Source organism: Acartia tonsa, chromosome 1 (assembly GCF_053477335.1).
Source record: "Acartia tonsa isolate MP-2025a chromosome 1, ASM5347733v1, whole genome shotgun sequence".
NCBI lineage: Eukaryota > Metazoa > Arthropoda > Copepoda > Calanoida > Acartiidae > Acartia > Acartia tonsa.
The window spans coordinates 34,797,208-34,816,515 of NC_137260.1; the positions used below are offsets into that span (position 1 = coordinate 34,797,208).

Sequence of the window (19,308 nt, forward strand, 5' to 3'; positions counted from 1 at the left end):
AAAGTTTAGGTTTTTAACACGTCAAACTTTCTATAAAGCTCAAAGAACTCAATATTTATGTCACCGCAATAATTTTTTTTTGAAAAATATATCATCCTACAGCAAAAAGTACCTAGTAATGTTAGTCTAAAGCTTAGGTAAGATTTCGATCTACTACTGAACTGATTGAGTTTTCCATTTTCGGAAAGTTTAACAATTGTCCCAAAGTGGTTTGAACATTTTTTTCAATCTTCAAATACAGAGCCCCTAATATGAAGGGATTTTGATAAAACTCAATGAAATATTATGTAAAATATTTACATGAACTTAATAATTAACAAAAAACTTAAAGAGTTCAGTTAAATACAATAAATGTATAAAACTATGTAATGTAAGTTCTCCTGAAGTTGGCAGGCTTTTCTTGCAATCCTGGCAGATTTCAGCCAACACTCTCCAATCTCACACTTCAGCTGGCCAGCAAACTTTATATTGGTTCCACTTTGATTGTACCTTAAAGATTAAGGGAAAATTAGGTTGCGGGTAAAATCCGTAAAAGAGTGTGTTTTAAGGCTTAAAAATAGTGGTAGAACGATAATATTCACTAAATATGTGTATTTCTTATTGAAAAGAACTAGGTATAGACATAAATTTTTTTTTAAAGTTAACATAAATTTTTCTCGTTCTACTTCTGTTTTTAACTTAAAACACACAACCTTTACGGATTTTACCCGCAACCTACCTTTCCCTTTATCTACATATTACAAAATTGGGGTATTAAGTCAAGTAAAGTCAAGAACATACAAGCTATTTGGTGTAGATTAAATGATTTTAGGAATTTTATGTTTTCATGGTGGAGAGTGAATATCAACACGGTTTTCCATTTTATAGACGTACGGACATGCTCTAATTCATGCAGAGATATGTCAGAATGCGTAGATATTTTTACATTTATATTTTCAAACGACGTTTTACGTGTAAATAAAAGATTAGGTAGGTATATCTTAGAACAAAAATTACTTAAAACACCTAATGAAAATATCAGGTTCCGTGTGTGTATTTGTCTGTCTGCAACGAAAGATCTCGCTCACCATTGAACCGATATGGTCCTACTATGAATTTCTGTTGTATAAAAACTGATACCTTGCTAGCGCAGCACCAAACATACCACGTCTTAGTCGCAAGATTGGCTCCAAGTTGCCCCATGATACCTACACAAACAAGCATGATTAATAAATATTCAAAATGTCTCTAATTGGAAACACAAAATATTCTGTCTAGTAATGTTTTAATTTGTGTTGCTTTGACTTAAAGCTAGCGTTTAATTATATTCGATTAAAATTCAAAAATAAATATAGAATTCGTGGATATTATATCAGGGTAATTTTTGTCGTCAATTTAGGTTGTTAATATAGTCCTTATATATTGGTCAATACGTTCCTCCAAGGTTAGATGATAGGATGTTGTAAAGTAACGGAAGAGAAGGGGGTAAAGTTATATTAGCCAGTTGGGAGAAAAATGAAACTATAACGTCAGGTCCAACAACCAAGGATAACTAAGGGGAGCCAAATCCATCCTTTTCGGTCCAAACAAAAGGGTTATTAGGCTAAGTAACACCCGCCAGACAAAGATTGCATGACCTTTGTATGGAAGTCCTAACTGTGCATGGTAACACGATGCGCCTGTTTTGGATAAAGGCATTACACCTACTCTAACCATTAATGTCGCGCACCTGACATAACAGCAATAGGAACCATCTTTAACGTCTTAAGTTATGACGCGGTGTTAAGCCGAGATTCGAACCTATCATCTTCAACGACGAGTGGAAGCGCTACCATGGTCCCAGGTTACCTGTGAATAGTTGAGCCTTGCATCTAATTCCTCCAAGAGGCTTGTCCACTTTGTCCCCAGTGTTTCATTTGATTCCTAATTAAATAATTGTCCTCATAAAAATCAATTTAATGATATAAAAAACAATGAACAGTACATCGGATTGTCACAGGAACGATTGTTATAAATTAAACCTTTCTCGGTATTTTTTCTACTTTCTATTTACATCTTTTTGATTGAAAAAAACTTTACCCCTGGTTTATTTAGGAGAATCTTCTCCGCAATACTCTCCACTTCTCTAAGCATGCATAGACGTCCAATCTGTGAATAGGTTTTCCTGTATGCTCCCTGCTCAAAACTTATGGCAGATATGGACTTTAGCACGAGTTTTCTCGTACTTTGGATTTCCTAAAAAAGAGATTAATTTGATTTATAGCTTGTTGGTGTTGTTAATCAAAAAAAACCTTGTAGCAGGTACAATGACACTATCAGTATCCTTTCAAACTAGAAGATTGCTAGAATAACTAGACTCATTAATATACAATGATACATCTTAGCTGCTATTTACCTGTATAAAAGCTGTTTCATCAACCTTATAAGCCGCTCTAATAATATGACTCCTTCCTATCCCTCTTAGCTGTTATTTACCTGTATAATAGCGAATCTATCAGCCTTGTAAGCTGCCAGAATAGCTTTTCTCATTGTTATACCTCTTAGCTGCTAATTACCTGTATAAAAGCAGATCTATCAGCCGAGTAACTGCTAGGATAGCTTGACTCGATAATATACCTCTCAGCTGCTATTTACCTGTATAAAAGCAGATCTATCAGCCTTGTAAGCTGCTAGGATAGCTTGACTCAATAATATACCTCTCAGCTGCTATTTACCTGTATAAAAGCAGATCTATCAGCCTTGTAAGCTGCTAGGATAGCTTGACTCAATAGTATACCTCTCAGCTACTATTTACCTGAGCTCGATCTTTAAATCGTTTATAGGTGATTTAAATCGGGGCGATTCATTTGGCGCACCATCAAATTATTAATATCAATCTTTAAATCGAATTTGCATGGGCGATTTGAATCGGGCAGTGGCGCGGGCCCGGCGCGGCAACGCCACTCACCGAGTGGCATTGCCGGTTTAAATCGGGGTGATTTATTTAATAAATAAATATTTTTTTAAAATTACTTTAATATTTTATTGCAAAACTATTGTGAAAACATTTTTATAGTTCTTTTTAAAATAAATTATATATTAATGTTTTATATAAAATACCATGCTGACACGGAATTTTACATAAAATGCCTTACTGACACGGCTTATGTAATAAAGTTGTACTGGTGCGGATCGATATTTTATTGAGTGTCGCAAGCGATTTAACAACACCGCACCGAAAATCTTTTAAATATCAATGTTTTATAGGCGCGCTGTGGCTAACCACCAGCGCACCTACAAATCACCTCTGAATCGCCCCGATTCAGCGCACTATAAAAACGATTTAAAGATCCAGCTCTGTATAAAAGCAGATCTATCAGCCTTGTAAGCTGCCAGAATAGCTTGACTCAATAATATACCTCTCAGATGCTATTTTCTGTATAAAAGCAGATCTATCAGCCTTGTAAGCTGCTAGGATAGCTTGACTCAATGATATACCTCTCAGCTACTATTTACCTGTATAAAAGCAGATCTATCAGCCTTGTAAGCTGCCAGAATAGCTTGACTCAGTCCCATCTCCCAGCTGTTGCCGATTGTATCGTTGTCACTTGACTGCTGCGACGCCTAGATAATCAAATAAAACAGTTTGTTAAAATAACAGATAAACAATTCACCAATTTAACTAGAAAATTAGGTATGTAGGTATAAACTTCTTAAGAATTTTTTTTTCAATTGGGAGGGTATAAAAATTTCCAAAATTGAAAGAAAAAATTTCAGAGGATAACGCTTAAAATTATACAGACTGATCAATGAATGAAAGAACTTTTGGCATAAAGGTTAAGTGGAATATAAAAGATTCGTTTTAAAAGGTGAATTATGTTTAAAGTTTCATTTCTAACTATTTATCTTTAAAGTTGGGGTTGAAAATACCACTGAAGAAATAAAATAAATAGAAAATTACCATAGTATTATCAGGCTGCTGCAGTTGCTTATCATTACGCAGCGAAGTAAATTCTTCTAACTGTTTCCATTCTCCGAGCTGCCAGGCCGCTTCTGCTTGCAGAGGAGCCATTACTTTTTCCAGTGATTTATCCCTGCAGAGCAAAGTTTAATCCTTTAAAATAACTCTGGCTTAAAAATATTATAAAAAAATCTTATCGGGTGTATTAAGAACAGTAAGCTGTTAAATTAAAACAAAACACATACTTAGATACTTTTTATAATTTTTATATATCTAAATAGAGATATAAAATTTACAATAGCATTATTTTTAAGGATTGATCCCTGGCAACAAGTCCCGCGGCAATACGCGCAGCTGTTCCTGGCTGGTCAATACTTAAATAACATTGAACCAGGTTCACAAGATCCACATCATCCTGGTAATTGTAATAAATATTTATACATTTTTTTTTGTAAAATAATACCAAACAATTTTGCATGTATCGTAAACATATGTCTTAATTGTCATAGTAATAAAATCAAAAAATAAACCATACCTATAGGTACTTTTTTCTAAAACACATAAAAATCAATAGTTGTATAATATTCCTGTCTTTCAAAGCAGCAGAGCGCATCCTGAAAGTTTCCGATTGCTGTGTTGTATAGGATTTGACTGTAAAAATGTCATCATCATACAATATAATATCATTATTGTAATGAATAAAAGTATTAATTTCATTGAGATCTAAAAACTTTCCTTTTTAAAGGATTAAGATAATATTTTGCTCAATCAGTATAGATTTATAAATATGCAATAAATGCCGGTTTACTTACGACCTCAAAATCTTACAGTTGCTGTTCGGATTTACACTTTAACTTAATCTCAATATGTCTTTTCGCCGCCCAACTGGTTAAACCGCAGAACGAATATAGTAAAGCCTCTCATCCCACTCCCTAGAGTCCTCTAGTGAGCGTACCGCTAGTTAATAAATATTGTATGACTGAACCTGTCAAGACTAGGCTCACTGGTCCTCACAGCTGCAACAGCTACCACAAGATCAGGCTCCTCAAGACCTACCACAGGAAAATTGGGTCTCATGAAAAACAGGACAATAAGAAAAGTTATATCCAGAGGTCTAAATGACCGATAAATCGATGAACATCCCCATTGATAATACACAAATTACCCCTTCTGTACATAAAAATTAGTGGTTGAAACGTATAAACACTAAAAACCAATCAAAATTCACTGAAGTCCCTAAAGTTATTCAGATAACGAAAAAGAAAATTTTATTAAAAAATTTTGGGTATTAGTGTAATAAACAGCCCATTGTCCTATCTATCTCTCTGGATATAAAAGTAATAAAGAAAATTGAGCTGGTACTCTAAATCACAACAATATAACAACAATGATAGATTATATCATTATGAAAGAAAATAATATTTTTCAACTTTCCATATTTGTCAACAAAGAAGATAGTAATGTTGTCCATGTGGATAATTCAGAAAAGTTTAACTTGTTGAATCCAAAATATTAAGGATTATAATTTCTCTTACTGGATTGGACCCATTCCTGCATAAAGTTTTTGGAGGGCATTCAGTTGTGGGTCTGATAAAGTTTCCAGGCTCAAAGTCCTGTCCAGGTAGAAAGCAGCTCTATGATAGGCACTGCTGTTGAATGACAGGTTAGCAAGGCTTTCCTGAAATAGTTTAGAATTGTTATAATTATAACAACATAATTCAAGACCATGTTATTGTTCACCTTAGATAAAATAAATTTGAAGGCAAAAAAATTTATTTTTACAAATACACTAATAAAGATATAGAAGCTAATCATCATATTGCACGTTCTGAGTGTTAAAATATATAAATAAAGAGCAAAGTTTAAAATACCTTGGATATTCTATCAAGAAAAGTATTAACCGCAGCATACTGTTTGTCTCTGGTAGCTTTATGAATGTCATCAACTCTCAGTGAGGTTTCTGATTTTCCTGTGGCCGCCAGAAGTAAAGCGTACTTTGCCTATTTAAATGTTATCATTATTAGGTTAAATTAAAAATATGTATCTATCTCAGTAAAATCCTCAATCCCTTGATTTAAAGTACCCTCTTAAGCAATGATAACCTAACTTTAAAAAAAAATTAAAATAAGGAGATGGGTAGTTTTTAGTTCGTTAGTTTCTTACTTTAGGTCCGTACAGGTAGATTAGGTAAATGTTATACTTGGTACTAAGTAGCCCTGCAGGGTTAGTGCCCCTCGCAGGGGTTACGCATAGAGGAAAAATACTCCTTCTATTATTAATTTATTTCAAGATAAAGCGGAGGTGGGTAGGGGGGGGGGGGGTGGTATATAATGCTCAAAAAGCCACTTGTGGGAAAGCCATAATCGACGGGAGTCCCCTAAAAAAGCAATTTATATTTTGTTCTTGATAGAAAATATATCTTAAGAACTAAGCCATTTTATCTTCGACCACAATAAAAAAAGTAATGAAAATTCCTGCAGCCAAGCATTTGCATGATCCAGAAAGTTGAAAAGCGCCTGAGCCACCAGCATGTCCGAGTTACCCTCCACAAATTTCTCCAGGGTTTCAGAGGTGGAATCTGCGTCGTGGAGGATGGTTGTGACCTAGAGAAAGCATTTATAAGAGGACGACTTAAAATGATAACAATTTTACCCACAATTAGGTGATTTGCCATTAATACACAATAATAAGTTTTTACACTAAGATGGCTAAATTTCCTCCTCTCCTCTCCATCTGAAACTCTTATTTCCAAAATTATTTGTTATCATTAATTTGGCTACAAAACTATTTTACCTCTAGAAGCACCGTGTTTATTCCTTCTTCTCCACCAGAACTGATGATAGCGATGATAAGATGTGGTAGTAAGAACTCAGCAATGCTCAGATCCTTCTTCAGAATTGGCATACATGCCACAAATATCTCCTTCACCTTTTTAAAATTGAAATTAATCTTTTTTTCAATGCAAACGTCTTAAATATAAGAGGAAACAACATTAAAAAGTAGGAGCAAAGTTTCAGATTCAAATACTCTCATAATCAACACAACGTAAAAGACAAACGGGGAAGGACCACCTAAGTTTAAGAGCAAAAAAATATTGGTCATGGGAATCTTTACTCAAAAACGGACATGTATCTTTAATGGCAGCCGAGAAAATCACCAATCCCTTGAATTGAATTAAGCGTACAGAGGGACATCAATTTTATATTTCGTCTTGAAACTTGGGCATTACCTTCAAACTTTCCTTCTGTGAAAAATAAAAATTATTTGTAAATAATATTCTTTTATCTTTCATATTGACAACAAAAATACGTTTTGTCTCAATAAGAACAAGTTGGAGACAATTGACTTTTTAATCTGAAAAAAACTTACCGTAGAATCAAACAGGTTTTGAACAAGATAGATAGAAAAGTTGACAATCCATGTTTTGTAATTCTGTCCATTGGCGGTTCCGTATACTGGTATCGTTATTTCTAAACAAACAATTTTAGAAAATTTTATTCATTTAGTCTGTCCGTCTGTATGTACATTATTTCGTCCAAACTGGATAGTTCTTATTGTTTATTTAGGCATGGTATAATCGCTATTTCGACTATAAGCCTTGCATCAGATTCAAGTATGCCTGCTATAATTTGAAAGGTACAGCAACTCTGTATTTTTACCGCTGACTAACTTGTTGAGCTGTGGATGTTGATATACTTGTTAATTAATGCACATCTAACTCTTCATTTTTTCCACATAAATAAACACTTTTTCTTTCTCATTGAAAACAAAAGTTTAAAATATACCCAGTCAAATGCCTTTATAAAGTCTAAAATAATTATGTGTCTTGTATCTATGCGCAGCTTCCTTTTACGTTGTTCATGTTCCACAAAACAACCCTTCGTATATAATGTACTAGCTACATACTTTCAACTATTTAAATAGATCATAAATGCTGACTACCGCACACAAATTCACACACAGGCACGACCAAGAGCTAACAAAAAATCAATGATATAAAATTATTGCCCTACCTTGTTGTGTGGTTGGTTGATGAGCATAGTTTGAGCTCATAACAGGATAAACTATTTCTCTGTAGGAATCTGACAGCTGATCTAAAACTCTATCCGCAAAACTATTTCTATGTAAATATATCTTTAGTATTATGTTGTACTAAACTTAATATTTTAAGAAATAGTTAAGTCTATTTTTATTGGGTTAAGCCTTATAAAGAGGAGCACTATTTACTCGCACATAAATGAAATTTATTTCAAGAAGTTTTTTATACCCATTTTGTTCATCTTCTAAAAATGGGGCAGACTTAATTAATCTTACATTTAACTACACTTTAATCTGCACTATATTGAATTAGTATAACACTAAAGAATTGAACCTTTGTTTTGAATTGATTTGATAAATCTTGACAACATTTTGCAAAGAGAACATACAGATATTATGATGATTGGATTCAACACAACTTTGGGAAGCTTTCACAAGTTCCTATATATTTATAAGTTTATCAGCATTATTATATGTGTTTTTCATAACAAATTATTACAACAACTGTTTATTTTTATATGAGAAAAGTAAATGTTATGTAGGGTTTATATTGGTAATAAAATAATATTTCAAAAAGATAATTAGTTTATATTACATTAAAAGTCAATATTATATGACTGCTAAAATATAAAAAAATTTCAAATATTTTATTTCGATTGTTAAGATTTAATAATAAAAAAAACTATTAAAACAGTTTTAGCAATTACCTATATTTTTTGATCTTTTAAAGTCAAGATACACTTAATTAGCAGGGATAAGACCATGGATGATAAATGGTAGATAAAAACTCTTGGTCTAAACGTTTAAACATAGTTGTTTAGAACCAATTCAAATATTTTGAGCCAACGAATAAGATATCGTGGATGTAGAACTTTAGGTACCTGTGAATGAAATTTACAGTCCAATAAACCCTCTCTCCCTACATTTTCAACATAGTGACCATCGAATAGTCTTAACACACAATTCGATTTACCTGAATTAATCTGACACAAAACTCGACACTCTTAATGTCCAGAATATAATTCTTATACTCCTAAAAAAAACTATCTTTAAAGCAAATAATTTTCAAGGATTATAAAAACTGCAATTGATGTGACGTTGCACTAAGCAAATCATTTGATTGCAAAAAAAGACATGTAACTAGCGATTTTTAACGATCAATAATTTGATAAGATGATGCACAGAGTAATTTATGCCTGGATAGGAGACTTTAATAATCCTAATCTTTTAAAATAATGTTTGGCATTATAAATAAAGTCTTAAGGTGAAGATAAACCTTTCTTCTTTGTTTATAAAAACTATCCTAACTTTAATAGTTATTTATAATAGTATTATATACAGCTTTCCATTGACAATAAAATGAAAAATTATTAGAAGATTAAAACCAGTTTTTTAGCCCCGAGGTGCCCAAGTCCCGGCTATTATTATTGTAATATTCGTGAAAAATTATCTGTAATGCGTTGGTATATTAATAAATTTTCGGTATGGCTGAAACCAGTTCTAATACAGCAGATATTAATCGGTTTCGAAGCCATACTGAAAAAAAAAATTTCTAACCTTTGATGATGTGATACTGCTCCTGTTGGCAACTTCCAGTTCCAGCTTACCTGGGTCTACTGCACCAATCTGACCTGAATTTTGAAGATCACAAATTATAAAAACATACTTTGGTATGGGGCAGAGAGAGAGGGGACAATGAACTATTTATTGCACCCAAAGTTTTTTAATAACGTTTTCTTATTCGTTGGCTTAACAATTTTTGGGATTTTAGTGAATTTTGTTTGATTGGTTTACTAAGTTGAGAGTTCAACCGTTTCAACCACTAATTTTAATTTACAGAAAGATAAATTTTGTGTATCACTGGGGATGTACATCAATTTATCGGCAATTGTCTTATTACTTTATACCCCTTGGTATGGGGCTATTGAGACTCAAAATTACAGGTTCAGACCATCAACTGCCTCTCTTTCGTTGGCTCTTACCTATACACTCCGACGCGGCATAGCGCACGCCCTCGTCAGGTTCTCTTGAGGACATACAGACCATCAACTTCCCAACCAAGTCGGTTATCACACTGTCAGTCTAAGAAGAAAACATTTGTATTGAAATATTTCCTGTAACTATATTAAAAGTCTTCTTAATCGAAGGGTTTCCGACCTTTATATGCTTCGTCAATTATCTTAATTTCTAAAGGGAACCCGACCTACCTGATCAGAGCGGAGCAGCATGCCCTGGAGGGCTCCCATATTGGCCTCTAACAAGTTCTTGAGCATGGTAATTGTCTGGAGACGTACTTCAACAGCCTCGTGGTTCATGTTGTGTATAATTGCCTCCAGGATGGTGCGGAATTGGACAACCTCGCTCCCATATACTCTTCGCTGGATTTCCTAAGGTGTAGCGTTTACTTTTACTTTATTTCTTAGAGATTGAAATTAAAATTTAATAGGTATTATATGAGTTTTATGTCAGAATTGGTAGCTGTAATATAAAATAAGCCATCATCCAACCGAATTTCAAAAGGGACCCAAATAAGTTAGATTTGTCTTCTATATTACATTGAGTCAAATGTATCTAAAACAACTAAAGCTTAAAAAAGTTATTTAATTTTAGCGTATCTTTTCCAAAAATTAAAGCAGTTTGTTCGCCATAATCATTTACAAAACTTAACTGTATCTTTTTTTCCTATTAATAAAAATTAAAACCCTTTTTGCTGGAAATGGAATTTTCCTTTTAACCGTACTACAACTTTGTTTGCATATTCCTTTGCAACTTATTAACATAATTATCCTAGTATTGTTTAAATGTGTTAACCTTTAATTCTTGTGTGTTATCAGGAACAAGGACCATAAGATTCCGAAGTCCCTTGAAATGTGCACTCTTCTCAATAAGCAGATATCTGTAGAGTGGGATAATTTTCTCCTTATCTGTCACACAGAAGGGACTCAGTCCCACCAGAATCTGCACAAAAACAAAATTCAGGTTATTTTTCCACTGGTAAAAAATCTACATTATTTAGGCAGACTAAAAGTGGGGTATTGTTGATTCTATTACCTAAAAGGTTTCTTTGATTTAAATGTTAAAAAATATTCGAATAAAAAAGTAAAAAATCTATTAGATTTTTAAACCGTTCCACAATGTCAACATTCCCCCAAAAAATCGTGTAGAATTGACTTCTTTTTACAAGTTAAGGTGGCATTACCCAAGCATTTATAGGTTTTGCTTGAAAGGGGGAAGAAGGGGATACGAAAATACCCTAACAAACCCAGTGACATATACATAAGTTTTCCCAAGAGACACTACCCAATACATACAAAAATTTACTAAGTAAGTAATTGCCTGTATTTTTAAATCTATTTCATATTAAACATATATTGTTTCATAAATTTTCACTGATGGATAAATAAGTGGCCTAAAATCAATCTATTAACAATACTATTTTACATTAAATTTTTCCTTAATCCAAAATAAAATCTAATGAACAAAAGTGTATTGCTTTTCTTCGGTATCTTTTTATGAACAAAAAATTGTAATTTAAAGCAGTATAGTTATGTTTTTTTGATTGCCAAAATGTTTATAAATGAACCACTTACTTGTGGAAGAATAACTTCAATATCATTGAGATCAATATTCATGACAAAAGCCTCCCAGAGGTTGACGGTTTGAGTCCGGAAACTGGAACATTTGTGAGCCAGTTTGTTTACCAGTTTTAGACATGCAAGCAACGAGTGTTTCACTGAATAAATTTTTTTTTGCACATATAAAATGGATAATTCCAACAAGGGTATTTTAAGAATCTAGCAGAGACAACAATGGGTGCCTTGTTCTTATTAAATAGTAAAATTAATGAACAAAAAATAACAAAAAATGTCGTGTGTTGTGACTTGTGTTATGAAGAAATGAAAATAGGTGTAAAATGCATAAGCTTATATTATTATATATAATTGATATTCTTTACAGGGCCTATTTTTTTAGGTCCTAATTATTTACCTGGAGCTAAATACTGGTGGCCCAGAAACCTACACAGGTCCACCAGTGAGGCCACGATGTTGAGCTTGGTCTCTGTATTTGTTGTTGTATTGCTTAGCTTGACCATGAAGGATGAGAATGTTGCCATCATGTTGTTGTTGATAGATAGATACTCTTTTACCTTATCCACATCTATTTCTTTTAGACCTGAATAAAAATTAAATCAATTAGATTTTCATATTTTTTTTCTCTAAAATAAAATAGTTTAACAAGGACATTCTTATACCTATTTTACAGATTTTGAACCCTCAAATCCTGATATAAAAGTAACAGGACGTGTGTAAGTCTGTATGTACAGAAAAATTCACGCTAAACTATGGACCGATATGATTTTACTAGAGAAATCGCCCTTAGAAAACCTCCATAAAAATTTCTTTTCTGTTAAAGGAGGGTCGAAGTGCCGTCATTCTTACTCTCCATGCAATAAAAAGTAAGAAACTAGGAAATCCTACTCATATTAGGAGTTATTTACCTTTAGTTTTGAAGTTATCGTCGACATGGGCACAAGTTCTTAAAGCTCTAATCACCTTGTCCCTACAATCATTCAAATATTTTATAATTATACTTTTTACTATTCAAATATTTCGGTATTGAGTAGACTTCATTTACTTTTGCTACATTTATCCCTTTTATATAAACTTCCATCAAAATAATAATCAAAATAAAGACCTTAGACTAAGAGTTACTATATTCCAATAGAAGCTAATCCTTAAAATTAAGTAAAAGGATCTCTGTCTGTCTGTGCGTTAGTACCGAAAAACAATAAACCGATATGGTTCTCCTTTACAAGGTAGCTTCTCATAGCCGCTAGTTACTCTTAAAAATTACAACTTTTTGAAACGTAAAACTTTTCTACTAATAAAAAAATAACCTATTGCAGCTGAAAACACAGAGAAGTTCTTCTATAGATTTTAATCTGTGGCAGTTCAGAAAATCAACCAAATCAAAAGCTGTTTCCCTGAAAAAAATAACTTTTAAAGATATAAAATTTTACCAAGTTTAATTGCTTTAAAACAATACAATAATTTTTTTATAGAGCTCAGTCCTTAAACCTGGATGTAGAAAGGTTTAAATGTACTATCAAATGCTTTGTAAATATCAAAGTGTCATAAATTTTTTTTTCACAGATGAAATTCAGTGCTAATATAGATTTTTTATAAACAAAAATAAAATCTATAACTTTGTATTACAATTTACCTTTTAAGAAACCTGATACAAGTTTCAAATTGTTTATCATCACAAGTAACGACAACATGAGCGTATATCTTGGTAAAGTATTCATGGATCAGAGCTTTGGGACGGACCTCCTTCAGGGAGGCAAGCACTTGGATTGGCTTCTTTAAATCTAAATAAGGAAAATATTATTCATCCACAAAATAACGCGATAAATTAAGTAATAATAGTATAAATATGAAATAATGAACTATTTTCAAAATACAATTACATATAATATATAAATTGCAGGTTTAAAGTAAGCCGCTTTAACTGCTAAAAGACAAGTAGATCCAATACCCCAAATTTTAAGCTTCCTGCTCTCCCTAAAATGTCATTTTAAGCTGTCTACAACGTTTTTTATTGAAGCTGGAGGATTTAAATTTGGATGTTGGGTCTACTTGTGGCAATCTTCCAGAAGTTATAGCGGTGTATTTCCCGCAGGCTTCCTTTAAGGTGGAATGATTTATAAAAATATAAATAAAAATTCAATAAGTACCTTTCAAAGCAGAAATCTGAAAGACAACAGGGAGAATATGATGGAGGTTTGCAGTTATAAAGCTGTCTACCTCAGCTGGAGGAACCAACAGGTTTAGGTATTGCAGTACCTGAACAAAATGATAGATAAAAAGTCTTGGCAGCAGAGAATCTTTCAATCATCATACTGAAGATTTTGAAAGAAAATTTGGATGAGACTGAGCAAAATTCTAGGATAATCAAACTGGCTGAAGCTGGACAAAGTTGTTACTATTGAGGAACTTTCCGCATCTTTTTTTGACAAGAAAGTAAAGTATGAAATTATGACTTACCTTCTCTGGAGTTAACTGTTCATCTTGACTCCCTTCCTGTGCTTCTCCACTTGGAGATACTGTTCCATTTTCTTTCTTCACTTTACAATTTGCACACATTAGCTTGGCACAAAATTGCAGGATTTGTGCTTTCTCCTTTAGTAATGCGTCCTAAAATAATTGTGAAGGGTCTAATTTAATCTTATTGATTTTCAATATAAGTGACAGAAAAATCTTGTAATCTAATATGAAAAAGTTTGACTAGCAGAGAAGTTGAAGAAAAAATATTTTTAACACCCATTCGTGATTTTGATTACCTGTAAAATGTTGAGGCAGCTTGTTTTGCAGAGCTGATGGCTGGGTGGATTAAAGAACAGGCCTAACAACGAATCCAACAACTAAATACAACAAAAGCTTTTAAAAGGTGATAAACATGATTCATGATGAATGCGAGCCAAATGCGGATTTTCATGGATTTTGTCTCTTGTAAATAGATTTTGATGCAGATTGCCAGCCCTGGTTGTATCTTATCTCTATGTCTGAATAATTTACATAGAGTAGAATAATATATTTTTTACCTTGGTTTGGCATTGAAGAGGTATGATGGACTGATAGACTGTCACAATTGATGGAATGTAGGTTGACCAAATTGGATCATTGTAGTCATCTAAACATAATATTAAATTGGATATTATAGGATACACGCGGATATATTGACAGGGGTAACTTTGTCGTCAATTTAGCTTGCTAATATGAACTTCGTTATTGTTCAGTTCTTTCATCCATTAGGATGGGGTAAAGGGGTTGGATAGGGAGTATCGTTATTTTAACCAGCTCCGAGTAATACTTATGCAGGTTAGCCATCAGATTACATGGAAATCTGGTGCAACATCCAAGAAATAATATATCGATTCATATTTAGAATTAAAGAATTTATGTAAATAGTGAAAAACTTTGGGAAAAGGATTATATCATATTTGATCTGGTCGTAATTGGTTGATTAAGAATCACATAACATAGTTGAATAGAATATAAAACTTTATTCCATATGTTTCATTCCGAAATTATATATCTAGATAGAATATGGATAGAATATATCACCATATTTAGTAAAAGTTGTTTATTCTTTAAATAATCTTAATATAATATTGTAACGAAAAGAAGTAAAATTATGGCAAAACTTAAATAATTAGGCCTTGTATGGCTTTTGTAATCAAGCAGTAAATAATAAATACACAAAGTGGCCTTGCAAATATTTCAATGTATTTCATTGTGTCTTTCTTAGCCGATATGATCGGCGTTTTCATTTGTAGTAATTTTTATTTTTGGTTTGTTTGTTTAAATAGCCATAGTTACTTAGAATTGACATCAGTAGTACGAGACATTTTTGTATGGCTATTAAAGTCAGCTCAATTTTCAATGATTCGGACGTACCCTAGTTACAGAATAGCTGTGCTAATAAACTAAATATAAATTTGTGACCTGGTGCTAGCTCTATTATCCTGTTGACAATATTAACACTCACTTGGTCCCTTCCTTCTAATGTACTACAAGCACACTCAAGCAGATTTCTAGATACAGAAAAAAAAGATATGAAACCATAAGTATAATTTCATAATATTTTTTTTTGTTCAAAAGTAGAGACTGCAATATTATTACAGCATTGAAGTATATTGGTTAAAATTTAAGTCAGGGAGGGAGGGAACATTGAGTTGTATATTACACTGGTCCCCAAAGTTTTATAATTACGTTTTGTTATTCGTTGGATCATCAACTTTTGGTTCTATATCAAATGTTGATTGATAGGTTCATTAGGCTAAGTGTTCTCAAGTTTCAACCACTGATTGTAATCTATAGAAGGGATAATTTTGAGTAGATACATGAATTTATCGGCCATTGTCTTATCTCTTTAGGTTCCTCGCAATTAATATAAAAATATACTTACCCAATGAGTTGGCTGAATTCTTGGCGTATTTCCTGTACAGGATCATTGATATAGTTGAGTATAAGCATAGCTGCACTATTGCTCAGGAAAGAATGGTTGCATATAGGTACAACTGCCTTCATTACAGATTTACGGACTCCTTCATCTTGATGACCTTAAAATGTACAAGTATAATCTGACAGACAATTAATCAATCTTAATTTTGACTAGGTATAAGAATTGTGTTACAAATTATCATTAGAAATAAATCATATCAAAATAATCGGAAAAGTTTTATGAAAATTAGTTTATATATAAAAACTTCAATTCCAAGTATGTATTTATTTGTTTATACCCCCGGAGACGAAGTGATCAATACCCTTTCCTTAATTTGATTTGTCTATCCACAACAATTTTTCCTATGCCTAATTACGTTTTTAAATGCTAAAGGTAAGAATCAACTACAAACAACCTAACAGGACATGGTGTTATAACTTTATACTTTATCATAAAACTTACAAATCATAATTTTCTGCATAATTTTATCAACTTTTTGTTCCCTGTTTTCCTTACCTATAAGCTTGAAAAGAGGTTGAATGTCCGAGAATTCAACCACAGTTCCTTTCAGTGTCCTGCCATCCCCAGTCATATCCAGGTGAGAAGCTTGTGGATCTTCACTACACCTGATTATTCCAGGATTAATTTATTACATTTTAACTTTTTAAGAGAGCTAAGCCCCTGTAGAGCTCCTGTTAGCTCTAAATAAACTGGCAGAATTTAAGTATTTGAGTACAACGCATAGTGAAAATTAATGCCTATTTGTCTTTCACAAAAAGAATAAGAAATTTGTCTACACATAAAAACGGACAGAATACGATATATTATTTTTCCTCAATCAATACGTATAATATATTTCTGCCTATAGTAGCAGGTATAAATATTGGCTGAGAGATTGTAGATTAATTAAATATTATTCTTATCTCCCCTCTCTTGACCAAAATTAAAGACACTATAGGTAAAATCTTGTTTTTTTTTCATGAGAAAAATAGGGTTAGGTATTAACATTCTCTAGCAAAATTAGTCAATCCAACTAAAATTTTAAAAAAAATAAAAATCCTTGCCTAGCACAAGCGTAAACCATTTCCAGTTTTCCAGATTCCGAGCTAGCTAGGCTCACCTGCAAAGGAAGAAAAGAGGAATCAGAAATTACTTTATTATGGACAAACAAACAACCCTTTGGTTTTAGATCCTAATCTGGAAGTTCTAGTTATATTGATAATTAGCCAAAATTGTTAAAGGGCCAAGACTTACTCTCTATCTAGTATCTAACTTATATTTTAATGCACAATTCATAACATCTCTATTTAGGCTTGGAATCGAACCCATTACCTCCATAAAAACTAGGAGGCAATGAACACAAAAACTTAAAAACTCTACCTTGACACTTTTAGCCATACAACAGACTAGGATACCACTGTATAAACCTATTTCTCCATTTTGATCTAAAAGGAAATAAAATAGTTATTTATCGCATCGTTCAGTTTTATAGAGACAGCTTTCCGCTGATGAAAAAATGAAAAGATTAATTACGGTTTTGTTGTTTTCGATTGTCTATAATGTAATACGATACGATACATTTTATCTCCACCCCTCCTCCCTCATTTTTTTTAGTTTCAAACAGGGTTGTAATATTGGGCATTTTTTTCGATAACGGGCCGCCAAATTGCCCAAAAGGGTTTTGGGCACCCTTTTTGGGCAAATGTCGTAAAAAGCATATAAAAAGGATATAAAATAGTCTAAAACCATACCAAGACTTATTATTAGAAATAAAATAGCCTAAAAACATCTCAGGACCTATAAAAGCTCCATTGGAAAGGAGAACCATATCGGTTCAGCGGTTAGCGAAATCCTTCTCTAGATACAAAAAAAAGCTTTGTAATTTATATAATAGTTAATATCACTCAAAAAATAGGCCCGCGCCCCCCTCTTTTTTATCCCCTCCCCTTTTTTCACCCCAAAAACAGGGGGTGCCAAAATCTGCCAAAACCGCCCGCCCGAATGACAACCCTGAATATCACCCAAAAAATAGGCCCACACCCCCCTCTTTTTTCACCCCCTCCCCTTTTTCCTTTCCCCCACAACGGGAAGTGCCCAAATCTGCCAAAAAGGACCCGATAAAGGGCAGGCCAAAACCGCCCGCCCGATAAAACAACCCTGGTTTCAAAAAGAATAGGTAAAAAAATTGGGTGGGGGGAATTTTTTAGGGGGGTGTTGAATATAAACCTGCCATGCCCAGGAACTATGAGAAACTATCGGTTCAGCAATTAGCAAGATCCTTTGGTACAGACAGACGCACATATATCCTGTTACTTCTACAAAAGAATTGTATTTTAAACCCTGAACCACTTCATTATGCAAACTACATTTTCCCGGATATTTTGTCTATGGTAGTCCATAAGTGTACAGCTTTACAGTACATTGTTTCTATTTGTTAAAGCAACACGTATGATAAAAGAAAAAGAATCTTTTTAAAGTAAAATGCTTATATATCAATCAAAATCTATATTTTTTTTGATTTTTTACTGATCCACTTCATTATGCAAATCAAAAGAAAATCAATGGGAAAACGTTTGTTTTGCACTTTCTTCCATTTTTGAAAATTGATTCTGATAAAATAACAATTTTTTAATGGATTTATGCATAAATTATAGTGAAAAACAGTTTAAGGTAGATTTTAATGATTTTTCTAAATAAGAAATAATTGAAAAAAAGGAATTCTATCCCTATTACTTTAGAGGACAGCTGCTGACCCCCAGTCTTATGGATGAAGCTAAATACATGTTAAAGATAAAAATTACCCTCAAAAGTATACAAAAATGTTTTTGATGTGTTAAAAAAAAATACATTTTAAAATTGTTATTTTATCAGAATCAAATTTTAAAAGTGGAGAAAAGTGCAAAACAAACGTTTTCCCATTGATTTTCTTTTGATTTGCATAATGAAGTGGATCAGTAAAACATCAAAAAATATAGATTTTGATTGATATATAAGCATTTTACTTTAAAAAGATTCTTTTTCTTTTATCATACATGTTGCTTTAACAAATAGAAACAATGTACTGTAAAGGTATACACTTGTGGACTACCATAGACAAAATATCCAGGAAAACGTATATTGCATATTCATAATGAAGTGGTTCAGGGTTTAGTACTTTTTAAAAACTTTTTCCTAAACAGCTTGAGGCGCATAAATGTGAGTTTTAACTGACCTGAGCTATTTGATTTATTTAATGATTGTATGATATCTCTGGCAAGGAAGGAGTTTTGCCCAACCAATATTCCACAAATAAAGGGAATACATCTAAAATTAAAATAAACAAATATTTAAAACATACATTATAA

General features: G+C 32.6%; 2 protein-coding genes across 12 annotated transcripts in view; one reads left to right on the plus strand and one right to left on the minus strand.

Moving 5' to 3' along the window:
• Positions 1–19,308, plus strand: part of LOC145317726 (cytospin-A-like) — a 63,725-nt gene that overhangs the window by 4,916 nt on the left and 39,501 nt on the right. The gene's annotated exons all lie outside the window — the stretch shown is intronic.
• The window catches only part of LOC145327215 (serine/threonine-protein kinase atr-like), a 39,423-nt gene continuing 20,453 nt past the window's right edge, over positions 339–19,308 (minus strand). Inside the window, exons 17-52 of the mRNA XM_080170795.1 lie at positions 19,176–19,267; positions 17,345–17,409; positions 17,029–17,084; positions 16,481–16,590; positions 15,929–16,082; positions 15,466–15,554; positions 14,562–14,650; positions 14,301–14,381; positions 14,005–14,154; positions 13,695–13,803; positions 13,181–13,328; positions 12,855–12,941; positions 12,456–12,517; positions 11,945–12,130; positions 11,548–11,690; positions 10,769–10,915; positions 10,165–10,344; positions 9,940–10,039; positions 9,515–9,588; positions 8,931–8,990; positions 8,292–8,398; positions 7,933–8,039; positions 7,289–7,389; positions 6,713–6,847; positions 6,393–6,522; positions 5,791–5,918; positions 5,470–5,597; positions 4,905–4,970; positions 4,505–4,570; positions 4,239–4,332; positions 3,920–4,048; positions 3,475–3,582; positions 2,059–2,214; positions 1,828–1,902; positions 1,120–1,187; positions 339–489 (exon numbers count right to left, since the gene is read on the minus strand). Of these exons, the coding sequence (XP_080026921.1) occupies positions 339–489; positions 1,120–1,187; positions 1,828–1,902; positions 2,059–2,214; positions 3,475–3,582; positions 3,920–4,048; positions 4,239–4,332; positions 4,505–4,570; positions 4,905–4,970; positions 5,470–5,597; positions 5,791–5,918; positions 6,393–6,522; positions 6,713–6,847; positions 7,289–7,389; positions 7,933–8,039; positions 8,292–8,398; positions 8,931–8,990; positions 9,515–9,588; positions 9,940–10,039; positions 10,165–10,344; positions 10,769–10,915; positions 11,548–11,690; positions 11,945–12,130; positions 12,456–12,517; positions 12,855–12,941; positions 13,181–13,328; positions 13,695–13,803; positions 14,005–14,154; positions 14,301–14,381; positions 14,562–14,650; positions 15,466–15,554; positions 15,929–16,082; positions 16,481–16,590; positions 17,029–17,084; positions 17,345–17,409; positions 19,176–19,267 (3,931 nt within the window). The remainder of the gene's footprint in view (positions 490–1,119; positions 1,188–1,827; positions 1,903–2,058; positions 2,215–3,474; positions 3,583–3,919; positions 4,049–4,238; positions 4,333–4,504; positions 4,571–4,904; positions 4,971–5,469; positions 5,598–5,790; positions 5,919–6,392; positions 6,523–6,712; positions 6,848–7,288; positions 7,390–7,932; positions 8,040–8,291; positions 8,399–8,930; positions 8,991–9,514; positions 9,589–9,939; positions 10,040–10,164; positions 10,345–10,768; positions 10,916–11,547; positions 11,691–11,944; positions 12,131–12,455; positions 12,518–12,854; positions 12,942–13,180; positions 13,329–13,694; positions 13,804–14,004; positions 14,155–14,300; positions 14,382–14,561; positions 14,651–15,465; positions 15,555–15,928; positions 16,083–16,480; positions 16,591–17,028; positions 17,085–17,344; positions 17,410–19,175; positions 19,268–19,308) is intronic.